The sequence below is a fragment of the Pongo abelii genome, chromosome 4, assembly GCF_028885655.2.
Source record: "Pongo abelii isolate AG06213 chromosome 4, NHGRI_mPonAbe1-v2.0_pri, whole genome shotgun sequence".
NCBI classification, from domain to species: Eukaryota; Metazoa; Chordata; class Mammalia; order Primates; family Hominidae; genus Pongo; species Pongo abelii.
This window is the reverse complement of record NC_071989.2, coordinates 104197407-104222041: the sequence shown is the minus strand read 5'-3', so window position 1 is coordinate 104222041 and position 24635 is coordinate 104197407. Positions and strand designations below refer to the sequence as shown.

At 39.6% G+C, this 24635-nt stretch overlaps 2 protein-coding genes across 5 annotated transcripts in view; one reads left to right on the top strand and one right to left on the bottom strand.

Moving 5' to 3' along the window:
- The window catches only part of CAST (calpastatin), a 799019-nt gene that overhangs the window by 327675 nt on the left and 446709 nt on the right, over positions 1 to 24635 (bottom strand). The gene's annotated exons all lie outside the window — the stretch shown is intronic.
- PCSK1 (proprotein convertase subtilisin/kexin type 1) overlaps positions 3521 to 24635 on the top strand; it is a 43574-nt gene continuing 22459 nt past the window's right edge. The window contains exons 1-7 of one of the 2 annotated variants that reach the window (XM_054555100.2): positions 3521 to 3622; positions 4642 to 4835; positions 8391 to 8495; positions 11775 to 11885; positions 14173 to 14319; positions 15663 to 15739; positions 21588 to 21676. In XM_054555100.2, the coding sequence (XP_054411075.2) occupies positions 4656 to 4835; positions 8391 to 8495; positions 11775 to 11885; positions 14173 to 14319; positions 15663 to 15739; positions 21588 to 21676 (709 nt within the window). In that variant the 5' untranslated portion in view covers positions 3521 to 3622; positions 4642 to 4655. 2 annotated transcript variants of the gene reach the window in all.

Here is a 24635-nt window from a genome sequence, read left to right as displayed (position 1 = left end):
TTCTGGGGTGGGGGCTGAGGGTCTGCATTTCTAACAAGCTTCCAAGTGATGCCTATAATGCTGGTATGTGGACAAGACTTTGAGAAGCAAGGAGCTGTATAATATTCCAGGTCACTTTTCAACACTAAAGTCTATAATTCTCATAGAGAGACATACTTCAGGAGCAGAGACAGCAGTTATGCACTGAGATTTTAATACGAAAATGGCAATATTCGAGAGCATAGAGGACGCAAGAGCATTGCCTGCAAGCAGAAGCAGGGATGCTCTGAAACTCACTCAGTAAATGCATATTTTAAAAGAACCTGTTAAAGAAAGAACCTAAATACTTGTATATGGCCACATTTAATTATCCATTTTCATTAGAAAAGATCAATTATTTCTAGCAAGTGGAATTTATGGCACTCACTGCTTCAATTTTAATAATTCAATTCAATTCTACATTAAATTCAAGATTTTGTGTTTATCTAGTTCATTCAGCAAAAATCCTTCATAATTATTCATCCACCTCAAAGCCTTTGCAGTGTATAGACTTTGCTTTGTTACTCTTTTACTTCCATTTCAATAGGTCAGAGCATCCCAACCAGTAGAATTAAAGATGTCCCTCAAGATATTTGGTCTTCTCATCACTTGGGAAGGCCAGGTGAGTAGCTTGTTGCTGAGCTCTTGGAACTCAACCAAGTCATGTCCACCACCTTGATGCTGTATTCACTTCAGCAACCTGCCTCAAGCATGTCTATTTCCATCATGTGAAAAGTGTCTGTGGATCTGCTGGAGGAGTTCATACTCTAAGTACTTAATTAGCATAGCACGCCCACCAAAATTTGGTCATGGGAGGAGATACCATGAGAAAGTAATTCAGGGACTTCTGGCAGGTGTATCTTTAAGTGGTAACCCCAATATCAGTCTTTGTGTATACTAGATACTTTTCTCAATTTGTGGTAAGGTTGGTAGATGGTAACTTCTCTAAAAGGTGTGTGTATTTTCCAATTTACAGTTTCAATATTATTTTATCATACTTGACCTGTAAAATTTAGATGGATTCTGAATCTATATGCATTCTCATATAAAACTCCAATGACAAATTTGTCAAGAAAATAAAAAGAAAGACTGTTATATTATTTAAAATAGAATTTTGCACAAAAGTTTCATTGACAGCAGCTATTAAGAATATAAAAAGATCATTTGTCATTAAAATGTTTTAATTAGAAATCATATATAGCCTTTTTAAGCATAAAACTTCAGATAAAAACTTATATTGGTGAAAGCATATTCAGATTTCTCAATTTAAAGTTATTAATATGCAATTTAATGTATAGTCCAAAATATTATATTTTATTTTGTTATCATAATTGTATCATATAAAGAAAATGTTATGAATTCCTTCACCCAGCTCCATACAGATGTCTTCAAATTTCCTCCAGTTTACCCCAGTGTGCCACACAAATATTGTTATTTTCTGTGTTGGAAAACACTGCTACAGGTAGATTTGTCCCTATAATGTGTTCTGCTACCAAAAATCTTCTAGTTAAATTACAGACTAATTCGTTACACCTTTGAGTTAATGTGCAGTTAATGTTACCCATAGCAAACAGGCAAGTCTACATGATAACTGGAAAATGTTAAACCTACGTTATTTCCTTACCCATTCTTTAACATCTCTTGAAGATCTAGGAATATTATTCTGTTATTCTGTGGGTCTAGAAATGTTTTTCTTGGCCCAAATGGTTACACTGTGTCCACTTTGTGATAAATATTGAGCACGTTGTTTAGTATGCCCAAGGGTATATGTTTTATTTCATAGTAACAAAATGTTTAAAACATTTGTTTCCTAAGACTAAAGAGATATGGTGATCTATAGATCTCCTTTGAGCATATTTTTACTTCCTGCTCTTAGTAGCTTCTTTTAATCTCCAAGAAACCTTAATGAATGCTTAGCTGTATCACTGGGCCGTTGTGAGCATCATGAAAGGCATGGCAATCACTTGATAACTTATAATGGAAACACGTCCTCTTTAGTTTCTGGAGTATCCAGTTTTCTATATAAATTAATCACATGAATCAAATGCTATTAAAACCAACTTAAGGGTGATAATTGGCTCTTCCAATTTATAATATGAAATATAACACTGATGGGCCTGGAGGTCACTACCATGATCTACAAATCAGGATAGGACTAGCCCTTCAAACAAAAAGTTAAAATGGATTCTAAATCTACTTGCCCCTCTAGTCTTGGCAGAAATTTATTTCTTCTGCATGCCAGAAGTTCTGGCAAAGAGCTTCATAGGATAAAAATCAGACAATAGTAGATTAACTTACTGATATCTGTATTGTGTGGATGAGGATATTATCTTCTTTTTGTGAGAGTTTACTTTGCTCTATTAGGTATATAAACCAAATGTTTATTCCAGGCTTATATGGTGCTCCGTTTAAGACAAATGCCTAATTAATGAGAGAGACACGGACCCTATTGCCAACACTCTGCCAAACTGATTTACTTGAACAATAATAAGAAAGGGACAAATATGTTCCTCCTCTGACACATCTACCATTATAAAACATTTGCCCTGGGCTTCTCTTGCCTTGCTAGTGCACAGTTAGCGTCTGTCTGCTGTGAGAATGAAACACCCTTGAGAGCTTGAGGCCACAACTCAGGCCAAGGTGTGAAGGGAAAAGAAGACAGCTTACCCAGCCATCAACATTCACACCTGTAGATTTACAGAACAGACAACAAAGCTATCAATTGGAGCCCATTCCATTTCATCTCATGTGAGTTACATTATTGTAAAACACTTAACCATGTCACATGGCTTATTAACATTGGCATTTGATTTTGTAAAGATGCTTTATGTTTAAAGAAATTACCTAGTGCACATTTCTGCAAACGTGGAGGCAAATGAAAAATTAGCACTACAGAGCCTGATCCTCCACCAAGTCTTGTCTCATTTGCTTCTTGTAAGGAACATCTCTTGCTTCCTTTCTCCATTTGTTCATATGCTTTCTTTCCAACCTTCTCCCCTTTCTTCTATTTCTACAGCATAGATCGCGCCCTCAGGCGGTTGAGCTTAAAAAAAAAAAAAAAAAAAACTTCCCAGGTGCACCATACTCTCTCAATTTCACCTCCCGGCGATTTTACTTTTGGCATGAGTCCAACACGTTCCCAAGAGCTGGACACAAGTTGTCACGATCATGAACCTAACCACACTCCCCGCTGCGGCCAATTTCCTATTTTGCTGTTCAAAAGAGGGAAATGCACATATCAAAAGGAAAACAGCTTGGTGCCGGCCAGCTGCAGAAGGGTGGAGGTCTTTGGTGCTCAGAAGAGAGAGCAGCTCCTGCGGCAGTCCTGCGTGTGTCGCTGTCCAGACCTCGGTGCTGAATACTAGGCACTGGTATCTCCCGCCAGGTTCAATCCCTCAGGGTTCGAATAGGCTCCACCATGGGAGAATGAACTCACTTCCCTAGGGTGAGGGGTGGAGAATTCATTTAGATGTTTTCTTGCTCTCCTCCCACAGGAAACCATTTTTCCACAAAGAGGCATTGTGCAATTTATGGGAAAGTAATGGCACAGCTCCAGTTCAGCACCGAAGTGAAGAGCTCTACTGAGCCAGAATGGAAAGTCGAGGTAAATAAAAACTGCTCTTTCCCTCCCTGAATCAACATAACAGCTTTTGGGATCCTAGATCCCCTTGTTGACAAATTCTTTAAAATATGTTTTTTTTTTTTAAATCACATGATTAATCATTTTACTGATAAACACCCTAAAAGGTGGTGGTGGCGCTGGCTTTGCAATATCGGAGTATAACTACTGATATTATTTTACTGAGGTTGAGAAACAAAGGGGAGGAGGAAGTAAACTTGTAAACTAAGGTGGTTTGAATGGTTAAAAATTCATTTTTAAAAGTATTGCTTTAACATTGTCTTGGAGACATGCTCATTTTCTTAGACAATTTAGAACAGAATTTGGGCAGTAGTAGCTTCCCTTCTTCTCCTTACCCTCCTAGCCTCTCTCTTTGAAAGACCTAAGAGCCTTGTTCTTCATAGCAGGTGCTGATACCCAAAGGGCCAGTATAAGAATCCTATAGCCTCCCCACTCCCCGCCACACACATGAGATAATAAAGTAAATACAGAGAAAATGGATGGAAGGGAGGGAAAGCACTCCCAGCCTTTGATTCTTGGTAGTTATGTTCAAGTGGGGCACTTCTCTTTGAAAAGTGAAAATGTTTCTCACGGTACAGAATTTATGGGCAGACAAGGAGCAGACTTAACTGATCCCAGCAAACAGTTCCTTCCTTTTCCTAATCCCTGGCTGCTTATTTTAGCCGCTTCTCCGCCCCGCCGGGAATACCATTCAGATCTTAGTCCAGGTAGATCTGACGTCAAGAGATGGCTTTCGTCGATTTGACGTGTAAACACTCATTTCCATTCTGGCTGGGAAGGGCTGGGGCTCCACTCAGCCTGGAGACCGAAGCGCTTCACTGAGCGCTCGCCGCCGCCCAGCCTCTCCTCGCGCACCTCCTAGCTCTTCGCAGAGCAACCAGGAGCCAGGAGTGGTCCAGAGCCCGAGGGTGGGAAGGGGGAGTCTGTCTGGCTTTTCTCCTATCTTGCTTCTTTTTCCTCTTCCCTTCCCACTCGTGTTCAAGCGAGTGTGTGAGCTATGGAGCGAAGAGCCTGGAGTCTGCAGTGCACTGCTTTCGTCGTCTTTTGCGCTTGGTGTGCACTGAACAGTGCAAAAGCGAAAAGGCAATTTGTCAATGAATGGGCAGCGGAGATCCCCGGCGGCCCGGAAGCAGCCTTGGCCATCGCCGAGGAGCTGGGCTATGACCTTTTGGGTCAGGTAAGAGTTTCCACTTTCAAGAAACTTTCTGGGGCCCCAGGGGACTGGCGGGACTGGAGCGCGGTCTTCCAAGTGGGAGCCCCAGGTTGCACTCTCCAGAGCCCAGTGTAGCAAAGAACAAGGAGCTGCTCCCCCTGTCGCCCCTGTGGCGCTTGGAGAGAGAGAAAGCTTGCATTATTTACTGTTTGGGCTGGGCGCAGCCAAGCAGAAGGAAGCCGCTGCAGCTGGGTAGGGCTTATGCTTACTGTTGGCCGCTCTAGAATTGAAATCCGTTCCCGCGCGGTTTGGAAGAAAAATGCCTCCACGCTTGTTCAGGGAACTTGAGATGCACTCAAGCTCTTACCAACCAAGCGCCCCCGGGAGAAGCAGTGCGCTCCATCCCCCGGGACTGAGGCGGTCTGCGTCAGGAGCCGGCTGTTGCCTTCTTTTCAATATGGCAGCATCAGATCCAAGTCCTGATGCAAGGGGCTAAGCAGGCTTGGGGCTGTCCGCCCTGGCAGCCTGTAAGGGCACGCCCAGGGCATTGGAAGAGTGCCAGCTGCTGGGACTCGCGACCAGGAGGTTGGGAGGCCGCGGAGTAGCCTGGGAAGCCGGGGGGGAGAAATGGTGGGTGAAAGACACGGGACCATCTATCCCCGCGACTCTCTAGAGAGCTCCGGCTTTTCACTGGGAACTTATAAAGTCCAAGCTTCATAACTTTGCCCGGCCAGTCCCACTGCAGGGTCGAGATGCCGAACTGACTGTGGGGAAGGGATCTATTTCTTTCTTGTTCTTTAGCCAAGTACGTAATCGTTTTCCCGGGAATTTCAGCTTATTGTTGCCTGTCCAAGTGAAGGCTTGGTCAATAGGTAGCTGGTTGGAGGTGGTGGGCGTCAAGACATTAAGTGGGAGACTGCTTATAGCTGAGCGATTCCGAGGGGACCCTAGGGAGTGTGACTTCTAGGCTAGAGCTTTCCTTTCCTTGGCTCAGAATCAAGCCCTCGCCCCCTGCTTGAGAAGTTGGTCTGCATTGAAGCGTGGGAGGAGGCAGTTGTAAAACATTTTGGCGCGTTTTTTCTGGAGGTGGTGGTTGAGACGCCGCTGGAGTCATGGATGAGTAATCGGTGGGGGCGTTGGCGATTCTGTAGACCGAACCCTCTGAGGAATTCGCCTGCTCTTGCTAGAGGCTTCATTCTCAACTTTATAAACCAAATTGTCTTTGAAATGCCCGAAAGGAAAATCAATGCAGATTGGCTTCCTGGTGTCCCAGCAGCAGATGAGTCTTTTGCTTTTGGCCAGCCCTTGCCCTCGTGCCAGGCTCCGTGTTAGGGGCCGAGGAATAAGAGGAGGGAAAGAAACGCTCTCAAGCAATCAAGAATCTAGAGGAGACTAGCTTAGAGATAAATGATTGCAACTGATTGTAATTTGTGTAATAATAGAAGTTGTACTTGAAGTCTCAATATTCATTGGTTGAAGGAATGAAAGTAGTAGGGAATTTGAGAGGGGTGAATGAAAACTGCCCAAAGGAGAAAACATTTGCTCAGGGAAGAGGAGTCAGAGGTTGCCAGGAGAACATAATGAGATCGGAGAAGACAGTCTAGGCATAGAAAACAGCTTGTGGGAAAACAGTGAGACATAATACAGTTTAGTAGTAAGTCTGGGAATTGCACGCAATTATTAGGAATTTTTGAGACCCAAAGAGGGTGTGAGTAGCAGATGAAATTGTGCTGGTGGGTACTGTGGGCATCATACAAATCATGTATGTCCTATGGGGGTAGACACTGGGGATTTAATTGTGTATTCCTTGAGCAGCTACTGAAAGGCTAAATAGCACTGGTAACCGTGTAGGAGGAGACTGGGGAAGACAGCAAAAACTAAATCTCTCTTCTTTTTCCCACCTGTTAGCTCTAGGTATGCATCTAAACCTAGACCATTCGATGTGAAAATTGCTTTTCAAAATAAATAAACATAAATCTTAATAGTAAAAAACAATACATCATCATTCTTGGGAGGATCTTTGGGTAAGGGATAGCATAGTCACAAAAGCATTAACAAATAGTGGGGGGAACCATCTATATTTATATATGATTTACAATACTATCTTTCCTCTATCCATTTTTAGTTAAAATGGCATTACTAACAAAAGTTTTAAAACAAACTTAACAAAAATTATTTTACTAGAATAATAATTCTTTGTAGAAGGCTGATAGCACGTTCCTGGTTCTGCTTATTTCTCTTTTTGTTTAATATTACTAAAATTACACTAATTTAGCATTACTATATTGGGTACCTTATTGCCTCAGGATAAAGCTTGGATTAAGGTAGTGACAAGAAGAAAAACCAGTTGACAGCAGAGAAAACAGAGCTAAGCACTGGTGATCTTTTTCTGCGGCTGCTGATTTCTCTCCCCAGTTCCATCCACAGCTTATAGGAAGATTCACTGAGATTCAGGCTTGGAGCAGGGCCTAAGCTTCTCTATTTTAAAATTCTCTAGGCGATGAGAATCACCAATTTAAAGAAAAATGTTTCTTCTGTAATATACTGTTGTCAATTGTTTGTTTCTTAATTTTAAAAATGCAGGGTTACCTAGAGGATTTTGTAGCTTCAAATTTAGTACTGAGTAAAGGGAGACTAGCTCAAAAGAATAATGAATATAGTTCTAAATGAACCAAAGGTGTCAATAGCTTCCCAGAGAAGTATACACCCTCTAAAGTGGAACACCTGCCCTAAATGTAGCATGTTCTTTTCTGAAAGCCTTGAATTAGTGGAAAATCAAACGATCACTAATAGTGGCTAATAGCAATTTATCACTATGAATTCAATGGCTACATTTTATAACAACGATAATTTATTTTAGTGAAAAGTGGCACTGACCATAGATAGTATCCCAGGTGTTTGCCTGCTTACCACAAATAATTGTTCTTTGAACAGATATATTTGATTAAATGAGCATTTTAATATGATATTGTCACACATGAAAAACATGTATTTCCTCCAATGTGTGTAAAATAGAAGCATCACTAGCCTCCTACTGTGAGCTGTGAATATACTGTGAACTCAAGCAATAATATTCTGAGGGTCATCTTAAGACCTCTATCAGTGCCTTCTTCATGAAGAATGTGGATGAAGCTGGAGGCCATTATTGTTGGCAAACTAACACAGGAAGAGAAAACCAAATACCGCATGTTCTCACTCATAAGTGAGAGCTAAATGATGAGAACACGTAAATACATAGAGGGGAACAACATATACTGGGGCCTTTTGGAGGGTGGAGGGTGGGAGAAGAGAAGGGATCGGAAAAAAATAACTAATGGGTATTTGGCTTAATACCTGGGTGATGAAATAATCTGCACAAAAAAAAAACCCCATGACACAAGTTTACCTATGTAACAAACCTGTACTTGTACTGCTGAACTTAAAATAAAAGTTTAAAAAAAGAAAAGAAAAATGTTAACTTCAGATACCAGGAATGGGCTTAATAAAATTTGCCTATCTCTAAGTTAGCTGAGTTTTAAACTAGTCCATATACACTTGTTTGGGAAAGTGGATATTTATTTTATTTCTTTCCTTTTATAGATTGGTTCACTTGAAAATCACTACTTATTCAAACATAAAAACCACCCCAGAAGGTCTCGAAGGAGTGCCTTTCATATCACTAAGAGATTATCTGATGATGATCGTGTAAGTGTTGTACATTCGTCTTCAAACCAATACTCTAACTTATCTGCTTTCTTTATGATTTCTAATAAAAACAGAAGCATTTTGCAAATGTGGTTCTTTTTTATTGTGACCAAGATTGTTTATCTGTAATATTTCTAATTTCTTTCCATACAGTTATAATGGCACATAATAATAACAAGATTGGGTTGAATTGGTTGAGCCAAAGTTAATTTTACACATATATATGCAGTTTAATTATATAATTACATATATATCTGAAGTTAATTTTATATGTACACTCACAAATTCAGTCTAAGAGCATGAAAGTGAATATTTAAAATGAGAGGGCAGCACTAATAAAAATGTTTAACAGTATAGTCAATCAACAACCTTTTATTAGGTACCTATTATGTACCAAACACTTTAATACCAATGTGGGCTCAAAGAAATACATGGGCCTTACTTTCAATAACATTTCAGTATAACTGAAAAAAAAGTCTATTATTTCTATTTGGTTTTGCTGTATAAGGAGCTAGTGTTTATGAGAGAACTGTAAATCCATGTCTTCATGAGGCAAATGTTTCCATAAGTAATCTATTGTTGGATCCAAACCACTTGATCTCTTTTCATCCTAGTTTGTATCTTGGTTCAATGATTAGGTAACAGCAGAAATAAATATAGGTAAATAAGGTAGAGGCAGTTTGAATAGATAGCTAATGTACCTATTGATTTTGAAGTCTATTTTCAAGGTCAACAAACATATCAGAAAATGTTGACTATGTTGGGAGTATTGTAATTTTCAGACAGTGTTGCCTTTTCTCAAAGAAATGCCATACTGGAAGAAATTTATCCTGATTCGCCTGATATCTGTGTACATAATTTTGGTTACCTAGGACACCCTAGAGAATTAGAGTGAGAGATCCTCTTCGTGAGAGGATTAAAAACATCCTTTCAACTTCCCAGGGGGAGAAAAAAAATATATATATATGTGACAGAAAGGTGATAGAACTGTTGAAAGTAGATGGAATTCATGAGGCCTGTAAGATAATTTGCCATTTTATTCATTCTGAAACTGATAGAATTTTTAAAAGAAGAAGAAATAGACAAATTATGAGGGTGGGGAATGGAAATGGCCTGGGTCACCAGTGTTCGAATGTAAAAGAAACAACAACATCCTGACAATGCTGTATTAGGACCACGGACAGTGACCCTATATAGCTCATCTACACCCATTGCTAGCTCTTTTTTGTCAAGTTATTGCTTGATGTGGGAGACCAAATCAGAGGCCCTGGACCTTATTACAGAAGTTTCTTGTCCACTGAGGTCTTCCCTTACTCACTTCAAGGGAGAGGGCTCATCGTGTTTGGGCTCTAAAAAGCAGAATAACTTCTAGCACTCTGGCTAGGCTTAGTCCCCGGGCTAAGCAGAAGAGAGAATTCCTTCTTTGCCTAAATGCATGCCCAAACTGCATGCCCATTAATGCACATAGAACTCAAACTGACCTGCCTTCTCATTTTCATAGGAGACAATTGGACAGAATAGAGCATACCTAACTGTTATTCTTACTCAAAGTATCTCATGACAATGAAGATGGCCCATTCTACTCTTTATACATCCCCTTGATAGCTGATTTGGTGGGGGGCGGAATCTCAAGACATTATGGAAAAAAGCTAAGAATTTAGTCTCCAGCACAGGTATAACTTTGTAAAAAATTAGCCCAAGAATAATTTTATTTTAGGAAACATTCTGGAACCATAGAAATTTGCATTGGAAGGTTGAAGTAGATGATCTTCAATGCTCTTTCCAGATGAAAAGTATTATTTATAATTAAGTACATGATAACTATTATGCATAATAGAAAGACACTACAAATTTTCCTCTATACCATTCAGCCTGCTCTTCTAGAGATTAATACACGATTCTGAGTTAATGACATTAATCATAACACTGTTTTCTACAATTGGATGTTTATCTGATCAGATGGCAGAGTGTCTCCTCTTATATCCCATTTCTAAAAAATTGCTCTTGGTTTTCATTTTATTGCTCTTTTTTGATGGAGGATAATATTCTTTCAAATCAGCCCTGTGAAATGCAGCAATAGTCTATCTTTACAAGTCTGTTAATAAAATCTCCAAGTGTAAGTGACCCTCTACCTCAAAGATTAGTACTTATTCCCTAGCAGTCAGCTTCCAGAGATCAACTCAGATGATAGGCAGCATTCCAAGCATTGAGGTATTTTAAGCCAAAACAATTAAGCTTGAAAATACAAGCACTTTAAAAATAAATCATAGTGACTAATTTCTAGCTTTCAAGTTCTTCCCATTATTTTTAATAGGTTTGCAGTATATTTTTAATTGAAAATTCAGGGCAGCCTTAGTTGATGGTTTTATCCTTCAGTTGCAAATTATTTTTCAGTTTTTATTTTTGGAGCTGATTCATGAGTACTCTCACATTAACAATATTCCACCACACACTGAATTGTCATCATGCATACAGCAGAAAAGATGTGTTTGGGGTAGGAAATAGTCATGTTGCCAAGAAAAATAAGGGTATAGAATTATCTCATAATGAATATAACTACAAGGCAGCCCCTCACTCTCTCAGGGCTTCAAGTATAATAGGATTATGCTGTAAATATGGGGCAGGTAATTTTCGTATTGTCAGATCTCTTTGCATAATACATGAGACTGAATTAATGGTAAGTGTGCATGGTCAGTAGTGTTCATTCATCACCCAGGATCTGTGTCTCATACTAAATACTTTTAAGCAGAGGTCGAAGCACAGGGGAGGGAGAGTTTCAAATTTGCATGGTACAGCACCATTCTTACTTTATAAAATATTTGCAATTTCTACCTGTTGTATGTAAAGAAAGAGAAATTAATCTATAAAAGCATTATAACAGCAGTCTCTTGGCTTGTTGACTCAATCCATAAAAGCAGACAAATTTTCAGCCATGGAGCCCTGAAACCTCAATTTAAAAATGAGTATTATGGTCCATTTGGTGATGAAAGCAGACTGAACTTTTGATTCCACTGTAACCACAATGTAAATAATTTGAGGGAATTATCATTTCACTGACTGCTTCTCCTCCCCCTAAAGGTGCACTTTACTGTAATAGAGGAAATATTCATCTCCCCAGTGGGCAATCCCTTCTTCTCACTGAGGTGCCAGTTTAATCTGTAGTCAAATGAAAATATTGCAGAGCTGCCTGAACTCTGATGGGAAGGGTACTGGAGATAGAGGAAGTATACAGAGGTAGATATTTGACTTTTGATTTTCTTGCTATAAAAATCCTTGTAGGTGATATGGGCTGAACAACAGTATGAAAAAGAAAGAAGTAAACGTTCAGCTCTAAGGGACTCAGCACTAAATCTCTTCAATGATCCCATGTGGAATCAGCAATGGTACTTGGTAAGTACCTACAGAAGGACTGTGTGGGTGGGACCTGGGACCTGGCTTCTTTATGTTGTTACATTTGCAAAATGGATTTATTTTTTTATGATGGAGAATTTCATAAGGAGCTATATTATCTGGAGATTAGGGCTGACGGGAACTTCTTGATCTGCCTCTTCTGTTTTGCTGAGTAAGGATGTTGGAAACATATCTTTAGCTGCTGTGAAAAAAATAGGTTGTATTTTTTGTCTTCTTAAGTTTATCTGGGATAAATGCAGAAAAATAATATCTTGCAGGTTAGGGGTTCCAAAAACAGTACTTATGGCAAAAATCTCCTTTGGTTAAAGTTATTCTTTAGAACCCTTTAAAGCACTCACAGAGTATAGTGAACATAATTTGGCATTATACAACCCTGAATGACAATTCTTATATGACACAGATGAGAATCTCTGAAAGAGGTTAAAAGAAGGAACACAAGAAAAGTCTATTGCAAATGTCTAGACTTGCAAACCATTCTACCTTTAAGACAGTTACCAAATCCTTGAGTGGAGAAATTGTTAAGTGTTGCTGTCTACCTGCAGGGTGTCCTCTCTTCTGTTTAATGTTACATCTGTATGGTAGTAGTATAGGCTAATAGAAGGATTTGTTGTTGAGAATTTTATAAAAGATTATTTCTCTTGAAAAACACAAGCTAAGACTTAGATACTCTTGTTGCATAATGGATAGAAAAGGGGATCAGTTTCTCTTGACACTACGTTTTCTTTCTTTCTTTCTTTCTTTCTTTTTTTTTTTTTTTTTTTTTTTTGACAGAGTTTTGCTCTTGTTGCCCAGGCTGGAGTGCAATGGCATGATCTCAGCTCACTGCAACCCCTGTCTCCCAGCTTCAAGTGATTCTCCTGCCTCGGCCTCTGGAGTAGCTTGGATTACAGATGCCTGGCACCGTGCCCAGCTAATTTTTGTATTTTTAGTAGAGATGGGGTTTTGTCACATTGGTCAGGCTGGCCTTGAACTCCTGACCTCAAGTGATCCACCCGCCTCGGCCTCCCAAAGTGCTGGGATTACAGGCATGAGCCACTGCACCCGGCCTCTTGCCACTATCTTAAGTATTTGCTCATTGCAGCAGAAGAGACTTATCAGTTAACACTTGCGCATTTCCTGTGTGACAAACACTATTCTAAAATGTTTGATATGAATTAATTCATTTTGTTCTCATGATTATCTGTGTTGTAGAAATAGTAATTGTGCCCATTTAACAGATGGAAAAACAGAGATATTGGAAAGTAGAATAATTTGCCAAAATCCATGGCTGCTAGTGGTGGGACTATAATTCACGACTCCAGAGTCCATACTCTTAACAACTACAGTCTAAAATTGTTCCTGCAACTGACATAGAGGCCTTCTTCTCTGACTTTGGCCAACAATCTGTGTATAGTTCCAGCCTCCTGTGATTCAGCTTCATACCAGCCTGGCAAATACTTGTCACCCCACCCCCCAACCTCTTTATGGGGAGGAGGGCACAACAGCAAGAGGGCAGCTCCTTCGCTGACACTTTTGATTGTGGTTATTTATAGATTTCTTATTGACCGTTTCACTGGGTACCTGGCATTCTTTTAGTGTCTCTGTCTCACATGCTTAGAAATGTGCTTATATCTGTGTTCCCTTGCTACCCAACTTATCTCCTGTACAGTCCCACACTCTGACTATCAGAAAATGTATTTGAAATGGAAAACCCTGAATCTCCTCTCACAGACACTTACCCCCTAAATCACTCATACTTAAAAATAGGCAATCACATTGCAATTCCTGGGGCAATCACAGTCTCCTGAGCATTCCAGGTTCTGCTTTTTCCTTTAGAAGAAAAATTCTAAAACATTCATGAACGACTATGCACCAGGCAATATAATGAGAGCTCAATGTGGCAATGGAGAATCAGGATTTGGGGGGAGATGAAAACATCGACTATCAAATAGAGCTTCCATAGATGAAAGGGTTGAGCATGTTATTATAAATGAAAGAAATTTAGGGATACAATTCTTCAAAGCCATGTAGTTCAAAGAGAAGGAGCACAGGTGATTCATCTTTTCAAGTGATGTCCATTTGGGACAATTGGAAGAAGAGCAGCACTCTGGGGGTTCATTTGGCCCTACTCTGAACTTTGTTTCTTCATTTCATTGAATTGGCTTCTTCTAAAGAGTAGAGTGACCCAAGGAAAAAGAAAGATGGGTCTCCAGGTTGGAACTTAAGTGCCCATTTTGTAGCAAGCAAATGATGATTTTACGAATGCTTCTTTGTTTTTCTTTACCAGCAAGATACCAGGATGACGGCAGCCCTGCCCAAGCTGGACCTTCATGTGATACCTGTTTGGCAAAAAGGCATTACGGGCAAAGGAGTTGTTATCACCGTACTGGATGATGGTTTGGAGTGGAATCACACGGACATTTATGCCAACTATGTAAGTGTGTGCCTTCTCATAACTGTGACTTAGGGAGCTGTCTGTGCAGACACACAGTTAGGGCTTTCCTTCTTTTCAAGGGGATGCTGCTCTGGTGTCAGTCCCTGGGATTATGGGCCAAAGTTATGTCCCTTCTCCTACTTCCCACTAGCTTATATGAATTTATTTTGTACCAGTGGGCATTGAAATAATTCAGTGGGATCAAAAATTGTACAAAAGTATATGTGTTGGGAGAAGAAGGGGCAGTGCCTACACCAATTAAGTTACCAAAATCTGATGACTTTGAGTTGCTCAGTGTTTGGGGCATTAAAGTAATCAAATCAAGCCCCTTGCCTGAGATCATATTCACAGTTTCCCTCCTCACCTCTTTTATGAGTCTATATCCCTGACATTGTAAAATTATATGAATGTGATTCCTTCCATGCAAATCCAAAGTGAATACCACACGATGCACCTATACCAAGCTGAGAAAGGAAAAGTTTTCTAGAAATGGGAAAATAAATAAATAAAAACAATTTGCTTCATTGTTTATTAAGTTTATAATATAATATGAACACCATCATATATCTTAGGCCTTTAAATCAGGAGGCTGGTGTTTCATCTTTAAGATTATCCCTTGTTTTTCTCTCATCCTTTCCACCTATCAAACATTCCCCAGCTATAAAGCCAAGCTAAAGAGCCAAGGAAAAGAGAAGGAAAAATAGTAGCACAGAGTAGAAATTAGGAATGATTGAAATATACAGAAAGCATTGAAAAGTAACAGTAATGGTATGTGGGAGGCGTTTAAGCATAGCTATTGGGTTGGAAAAGGGAGTGGAACCTGGAAGTTTGTCTTGAATTTCAAGCACCCTCTCTCAAATTAAATTACATATTTATTTAGTGTGCCTGGGAGGCTGAAGGAGAGCACCATGGACCTGAGTCCCACCCTCAGCCACTTCTTTGCACCTATATTCATAAGAGAGATGAGTGTCAAAGTGTCACTAACTAGCTTTATGGCCTTAGGGAAGTCATTTGACTTCTCTGGGCCTCAATTTTCTCATCTGATATCTGAGGTGACTGAACTAAGTAAACTAATTCCTTCCAGCTCCAATATCCCATGAGTGCCTGTGAACCATAGGCTTGGTAACATTCACTGAGAATTGAATGCTGGCTCACCTGGCTGTGTTCATCATCTCTGCCTGGTTTGTGGGTATAATAAATATTCAGTGACTCGGACAGAAACTCTAAAATGCAGGCTTTTGAGCTATCAGCCAGGATGGGAAGGCATAGGGTAAGAGGCTTGGGAAGTGACGCTTTTTTTTTTTTTAATGATGCCACAGTGTTATTTTTTGTTGTCTCTTTAGGATCCAGAGGCTAGCTATGATTTTAATGATAATGACCATGATCCATTTCCCCGATACGATCCCACAAATGAGAACAAGTGAGTAAATGTGCATTTGTGTGAAATAAAGTACTTTACAATGCTTTTATCTTGTTTGAGAAAATTATACCATATATTTCATCCACATTTCAGTGCTCAGGAAATGTTAATGCACAACATCCATACCACAATATTTTGTTGCTTTTAAAACAGAAACCAAAGTTTCTATTTTTATATTCCCTTTGGTTTATGGAACCATATTTTCATTAAACTTCCTACATTATGAAATTCTCCTCTCAAATGTCACTGAACTGTTGTAGCTTTAGAAAGAATGTTTGAGACATAAAGAGTACACACTTTGAGCCCACCCCTCCCCTCAATTCCTCTATGAATCTGTTACTCTTAGCAACATGCTTTATGTTAGTCATGAAAAGAAATATATGTAAAGAAATGGATTTGAACAATGCCCACAACTTCCGACGGTGGCTACAGTCACCCTCACCAGTTCTCTCAAAGAGCATGGCCAAACTCCAGACAAGAGAAATGCCTCTGAGGTCTGGCCCCTGAATCCAACACAGTCCGGAAGTCTCTTCCAGAGTTCCTGCTGCTATAAGGCCATAGGAAAGAGAGAGGAGACAGCACCTGACTCCCAGATTAACTCTCTCTCCCTTGAAGCCACATTATGGTGAGAGAGGCCAAGAGCCACAGAGGCCAAGAGCAAGATCTTCTAAAGTGAGAGGTGAAAGACCCAGAGGCAAGAGACTTTCAACTTCTCTCCTAGCCCCAAAGAAACTTCACCCTTTAGGCATGTGGACCCTCAAGTGTCCACGCCCATGGGAGAGACCATCTTTGTTCATACCAATGTTCTCACAGACATCAAGGAGACATTCAAACTTTCCTCTTCATTTTCTCTAAACAGAAGAGACTTGCACCAAAATGATCAAACCCAAGGTCAAAATTAGGGCTTGTTGCTACAAGTGAGGATGGAAAAAGCCAAGCATCTAATAGCTCTTGGTATATGTCACATGAAGTGCTTCTTTATTCTCTCTGGATGGCTCTGTCTCTTGGACTGTTACCCAACTTGGGTCAGACAAATCTGTCTCTGTCTATCTCTCTCTCTCTCTTTCTCTCTCTCTCTCCCTCCCTTCCTTCCTCCCTCCCTCCCTCCCTCCCTTCCTTATTCTCCCTCAGAACTCCCAAGTGGCTGGTGCAGTAATATTGATCTAAAGTTATTTCTTTCTTTGGATGGTCTTCCCTCCAGAAAGCCAACAAACCCCAGGATGGGAGGCTGGGGTACATGGACTTGGCCTCAACTTCTGGGTGTTTATTACTTCCTTGGGGAGAATGGGAGGCTTGTGGATAGTTCAGGGATATGACTTCTTTCAGTACCATTTATTTCTTTGAGGGTGAGTAAAGGGGTTAACCGCAAATACCCCTTAGAGGTGAAAACATTCCAGTAAAAATACAATAGGAACCACTGGCAAGGGTACACTTGGAGCAAAGTGGGAGTGTCTCGAGAGCTTACAGCAGACCCTCAGACAAACTTTTTGCTATATGTCTGAAGCAGGATAATGCAGGACCAGTAAGGACATCTACTCTTTTGGGGCACAGCCTTGTAATGTAGTTATGGCTTTGCCAATTCCCAGAGTAGAGGGTGACCTTGAGGGAAATCACTTACCTCTCTCTGCCTCTATTCCATTTTCTTCCCCTAAAATGAGTGACAACATACCTTCTCCCTATGTTTCTTAAATGAACTTCCTGAGGAAATGGGTAATAAGCACTTGGAATAATAAGCCTTCTTAGAGTGGAGTAGAAACAACTTTCATTCCACCCCCTTGGTTAAGACTATGGGAAATCTGTTCCCAGACACTTGAGTGCAGCTGAGGAGACTTAGATGGAGGCACTGGCTCCTTCCTAGGCAGTATACGGTCCTTCCAGGCAGATCCTGGGACTGGCCCCAGGATCCAGTGTGGGTGATAACTTGTATGATGGCTGCATAGTGGCCGAATTCTTGATGAAATGATATTCTCTGGAGTTTTTCCAGTCAGAAGATGGAACACTCAGACCTTCCTCAAAACAAAAGGATCTCACAGCACAGCATTTATAATAGGTGTTTTATATATATGAATATAATAATTAAAATAAAATATAATTTCCCTGACTCAGGGAGTTAGCTGCAAAGGCCCCAGGGAAGCAGCCCATATAATGCTATTTGTTTTGTGCCTGAAAGCCCTGAGCTTCCAGATCATAGCCTGCTGTGAATCTTCCACATAGCATTGATAGAGCATGTCATAGCCCAACAGTTAAGAGCAGACTTGGGAGCCAAATTTAGGTCAAATTTTAGATCTGCCACTTAGTAGTTGGGTGATCTTGAGCAAATTATTTAACTTCTTTGTGCTTAAGTTTTATCATCTTTTGAAAAAGAATCTCTACTTCCTTGAGTTAGAGGTATTAAGTGAGTATGTATATATATATATATATATATATATATATATATATATATATATATATACACTCACATATATATGTGAATGTATATATATATACACTCACATATATATATGTGAGTGTATATATATAGAGAGAGAGAGAGAGAAGGAGAGAGAGAGAGGTATTAAGTGAGTTTATATATATATATAATAAGTATTATATAACATACATAATACTTCATTGAGTTAGGGGTTTAAGTGAGGTTTTATATATATATATATATCACTTAATATATATACATATAAACTCACTTAATACCTCTAACTTAATGAGGTAGATTATTTATCTATATCTATATCTGTATATCTGGCATTTAAGCAAATTGATTTGTTTAAAAATTATTCCACAAGATAGTTTAAATACTACCCTTATTCTGGTTAAAATATTCTTGTCACACATGTTACTTAAGCCATATATGTGTACGTGTGCATATATATATATATATGGCTTAAATAACATGTGTGACAAGGATATTTGGCTTGGACATACACACATATATGGCTTGGACACTGGTACATAAAAAAGTTAAATAAGTGTTTGCTGTGGTGACGATGATGATGATAATGATCACAGCTTCTCATTTAGTAACTGAGGTAGACCTTCTTTCAGTGAGAAATCAACATGACAAAAATAATATCATCCGATGGGAGCAGCAGAGACAAGTCAATTTTCTGAACCAATTCAGAATCTGCTATTTGGAAATGACATAATGAGCAACTCTCTCTCAGGATCCTCTTGACTATCAACCAAAAAGGTGGCATCCTTATCATTTATCAGATGGTATAATAAAAAGTAGAGTTGCCTTCTAGCATGTTGTCAGACATAAATCCCTTAGGTTTGGAAAATGAATGGCTCCATTTTGTCTTGGCCTTTACAGCAATTGGAGAGGTATTATACCCCAATTCCAAGGGTATTATCTCTTCAAACTATCTGTATTGCTGTTGTTCTTTATTACCATGTAAATGAGATTAATAGAAGCTACATTTGAATGCTACTCTGAAAGTCAAAAGAGGAATCACTAAATAATAAAATCTTAACAGTGCAGGTAATGCTTACTATTAAGCTGGCATAAATCTGTATTCAGTATTTCAACACCAATTACAGATTGTTTTTCTAGTTAAATAACAAGTGTGACAAGGATATTTTAACCAGAATAAGGGTAGTATTTAAACTATCTCGTGGAATAATTTTTAAACAAATCATTTTGTTTAAATGCCAGTTACTACCATTGTTCTAAGATAATAGAGAGTTCTTTTACTGCAGCACCTCACTTAGAAAAGAAAAAGAGCTGCGGCCTATAAAGAATGACATAGGAACACTTTTCTTTCTCTCAACGTTTGGAGGTGGAACCTGAGGGTAAGAGGAGGAAAACATGTCAACACATATTTGTACCATGATCCTCCTGCAGCTTTCAATAGAGAACAGTCGTCCATATACAAGCAGAGATAAATAATAGGTGCTGTCACACTGCATCATTTTTTAGGACAAAGGCACAAACCTGCGGATGTCTGTCAGCAGATTGATTCTATTGGCTCAGGCTGAAGACTTGCACTGGATTCTTTTGCTGACCTGAGCCCTGTCTCCCATCCTGTATACATGGAAATATATAAGAAGGCAGTGGTGACTTCTGGAAGTACATTTCTCAGAGATGACAACTGAATTACTCCTTCTACTAAGGCAAAGAGCGTTAATCCATCCACAAAGCATAAGGTGCCTTCTGTGTGTTCAGATGTGCACACTTTTCTCAGAGAATGGGTGTGGTCAGGACAGCTTCAGTTGCAAATGAAAGAATCCTAACTCAAAGATTAAGTAACAAAGGGATTTTAAAAATATTCACCCAAGTGATGTTCTAGTTTCTGATGTTGCAAGATCCAAGAGCTCAAACAATATGTTCTCAGGACACCAAGCACTCTGTTTCCATCTCTAGTGCTGCTCGCCTCTGCTTGGCTTCACTTTCAAGAGAATCCTGCCTGGCAGAGCAAGACCCACATGACTCACGTGGAACTTAAAGCTCATGATTCTCAAGAAAGAGTAGGGTTTCTTCCCTATAATCTGCATCAGTCCTTGAAAGTTGTCTGAGAGGAGGGGCCCCACGATTGAAAAAAATCACAAAAAGTCAGGAGGGCTGCTTCCCCAAACAGGAAAATGCTAGCATACATAAAAGAAGCAGGTGTTTGCTGCATCAGGAAAGACCTTGAATTAAAGATAATTTTATTGTCCTGACTTAGAATTCCTAGCCAGGATTAACATGAAGGAGCAGGAATCTTATTGTGTGGAAGGAAACCAGGAAATCATCTTTGCTACTTTAGGAAAAAGAGAAGTTGAACAATTCTTCTTGATGGCCCAGTCAATTTAGGAATTTTATATTCCATGCTATGCCAAATTAATAGATGGCCAGTATAGTAGAATTGAAATGTAACTGGCCAACATTATTGCTCCGAGCTAACCCTTCCTCTCTTTCACTCTATGTTGGTATATCTGGTAGGCTCCTCCAAGCCACCAACAGCCTTCACACTGTTACAGGTTGTTTCCACAATAGAATAAAATCACGAAATAAATGAATTCACATTAATGTGCTTTTGGCTTATTGGCCCTCCTGAGTTGTCAGGATGATGATGGGAAAAGACAATTATCATCCTCAGAATTTCAGAATTGATGCTTTAGTGGTGGAATTTGGTGTTTTGAAGATGCATTTTTCTTCCAAATACTCTGAAATCATAAATTACCCTCTTTGCTTGACTGCAAAACCAATCATGTTCAGGCTTCTGGCCCCAGTTGGGATTTCAGGAGCATCTTGGCTTTCCAATTAGCTGGTAATGTCTTGCAAATATCTCAAGCTCCTCTTGGTACCAGATAATCTTCAGACATTTTAGTGTGGCATATATTTAGAGGAGCGGAGGAAGGCTTAATAGGGGATTTGTTCTAGCATATCCTACTAGGGCTGATCAAGGATAATCTAATCCAAGGCAGTCACTAGGGAGAAAAGTGAGGAGCCACTTTGCTACCAAAAAGTACAAAGCAGGAGCCATTTCTTTGAAATTGTTTCTGAATGTCAGAGTTCTTATAATAGTATCAATAGTTAACACTTACTGTGTTCTTACTATCTGCCATCCACTGCTCTAAGTGTTTTACATATAATTTGTCATGTGACCAAGCCTTTGCAGACAAGTAACTTACCCAAGGTCACACCCTTAGTGAACAGCAGAAGCCAGAATTTGAAATCACATACTTTGTCTCTAATACTTGTGCCCTTCATCTGAACATAAGTTTTATCTTATACTAATTTAAAACAAACAAAACAAAAACAGTAACAAGGCTGACAAAAAGTTAATATACCTATGCCCCATTAATTCATTCATATGCAAAACAAATGTTTGTTCTTCTGTATGTTTTATAATTCTTATTTTTCAATCCTCAGACATGGGACCAGATGTGCAGGAGAAATTGCCATGCAAGCAAATAATCACAAATGCGGGGTTGGAGTTGCATACAATTCCAAAGTTGGAGGTAAAACAGAGGATTGTCCCTATAGCTCGCCATTTTAATGTGAAGCTTACATCACCCATTGTAAATGGGGGAGGGGAGCTTTTCTTTTTAACAACTGGAGGAACAAATTAGTTCCATGCCAAAGTTGCTACAGGACTTGAACATGATTTGCCAGCAAGTCAATAGATATGGATTCCTAGAAAATGGATAGTTGAATATAGCCTATACATCTTTGCAGGAAAAAAAATGTGGAAATGTTGAATAGCATTTCAACCAAATCTAATTTTCTCTATGTTCTGATTTAGAATGGTTTGTTATTGAGTGCTTGCTAAGGAAACAGAAGGAGGAGGTAAATTTAGGCAAAGATTTTTCCTGCCTCTCAATTCTGTAGAAGTTCTTCACTTTATAGAGAACAGCTTCAAAATTAAAAAAAAAAAATACATACTTATTAGGTAGCCAAATTTTATCTTTTATAGCAAGGATGTAGAATTTAATTGTTTTCATCAGTGTCCTTATGGGGAAACACATGGTAAGTTGCATTAGGGCAACTGTGGACATTTTAATAAAGAAATGATTTACAAGAATTGGAGAAAACCAACAAGGGGCTAAGAAGTGGTAGGCAGATGTTATCACCTTTAGCCTCAAGGAGCAAAGGGAAGAAGTCAGTATAAAATAGCGAGGGAAAGCTGTGGTCACATGAGAGAGACACTGGATAGGCCTTGAGTACAACAACAGAGCTACTTCTAGGCAAAGGGGATCCAGGCAAAGGAGAGCTACTTCTAGGCAAAGGGGATCCAGGGGTATAGGCACCTCATTCTCCTCTTGATTCCCACCCTCTTGCTGTTGTCTTCAGTTGGCTGAACCCAATGGGAAGACACAGCCCGTTGATGCAGTCCATGTTCTAATGGAGAAGAGTGGAAAGTGGATCTGCAGGGGCCAAGAGAAAAGAAAAAAATTGTCTCTCCTCTTTATGCTATCCCTACCTCAGGCTTTCATGTTATGTTATAAGCTTCAAGTTTAGTTTGGTTTTCAAAAACCATAATCACAAAAAGAACCAATTGTAGAACATGTCAATCACAATAAAACCCCATTAAACTCTACATGAGTAAACCTTGCATTTGGTTATGCATTCCTTTTTAGGAACCAAATAAATATACATCGTGACATGTAATGCATCTTTCATGAATACAGGGCACTCTTAGAATTTTAAGTGTGATTCCTGATTCCTTTGATACTAACATCTTCAAAGTGTTCTGTTAATTTTTTTAAAAAATGAAGGGAGAAGCACAAATTATGTAATCAGCTAGTAAAAGAATTCACTCTTTAAGTCATAATGAACGAAACAGCTATAGTTTGTGAAAGAATCATCTGATCCCTTCATTTTGTAGAGAAAGAATCAGAAGCAAGCTGCTCAAGGTAATGAAAGCAAGTTTGTGGCAGTGTAGAACTGAAACACAAGATTCCAAGCCTACTGATGTTTTCCATTACTCCATCCTTTGATGGTCTGGTCCCAAATGCATTTTTTACCAGTAATCTTCATTTATTAGGCACCTATTGTATGTCAGTTAATTACTCTACAAATATTATAGGCAGTGTATCCTGGTGGTTAACAGATTTAGGGGCTAGATTTGTAGGGTTCAAATTCTGGCTCCCCAGTTTCAAGCTATGTGGCCTTGAGCAAGTCACTATCCCTCCCTGGCCTCAATCTCTCCATTTATGAAGTGAGGAGAATTACAGCACCCACCTAAAATGGTGGTTGTAAGGTTTAGATGAGTTTATACATGTAAAACCTGTGGATTGGTGGCTGCATGTAGACTATCACGAATGCACATGAGCTGTTATTATCATCCCTATGTTACAGTTGAAGAAACTGAGGCACAGAGGATTAACTGGCTTGCCCAAGATTCCACAGCTAGTAGGAGCAGAGCTGGGATTTTTTTTTTTTTTTTTTTAGATGGAGTCTCGCTCTGTCGCCCAGGCTGGAGTGTAGTGGCGCAATCTCGGCTCACTGCAAGCTCCGCCTCCCAGGTTCACGCCATTCTCCTGCCTCAGCCTCTTGAGTAGCTGGGACTACAGGCCCCTGCCACTATGCCAGGCTAATTTTTTTTCTTTTTTTTTTTGTATTTTTAGTGGAGACAGGGTTTCACTATGTTAGCCAGGATGGTCTCGATCTCTTGACCTCGGGATCTGCCCGCCTCGGCCTCCCAAAGTGCTGGGATTACAGGCGTGAGCCACCGCATCTGGCCGATTTTTTTTCTAAATGCATTTTTTTTTTTTTTTTTTTTTGAGACAGAGTCTTGCTCTGTTGCCCAGGCTGGAGTGCAGTGGTTGCAATCTTAGCTCACTGCAACCTCTGCCTCCCGGGTTCAAGCATTTCTTGTGCCTCAGCCTCCTGAGTAGCTGGGATTATAGATGCGTGCCACCACGCCCAACTAATTTTTGTATTTTTAGTAAAGATGGGGTTTCTCCATGTTGGCCAGGCTGGTCTTGAACTCCTGGCCTCAAGTGATCCATCCACCTTGGCCTCCCAAAGTGTTGGTATTACAGGCATGAGCCGCTGCGCCTGGCCCTAAATGCATTTTTGAACAATTTCTTTTTTACAAATACAACTTTCACTGATCATATCAATTTCATATCATTTTACCTTTGCTCCATAGTAAATAAGTGTGGAAATCTAAGGCTGTGCACTTTATTGCATTATGAGCCTGAAGCCAGAAATAACCAGGTAGCTGCCTGTAATCTGTCCAGATTGCTTTTGCCTTCCTGGCTCTTGAATTCATAAGTCTGATGACGGGTGACAGCCTGTTGGAAAGCACAAAGAGCTACTGCACCTATGTTGTCCTGATGAAAAATGATTCCCCTTGGGGGTGAAATCCATGGCAATGATTTCATCGTTGAGATTATTTAGAAGAAAAGGAAGCATGTTCCTTGAAAATGTTTCTTAGCAAACACATGAAAGGATGGCCTCTGGGTTATCTTT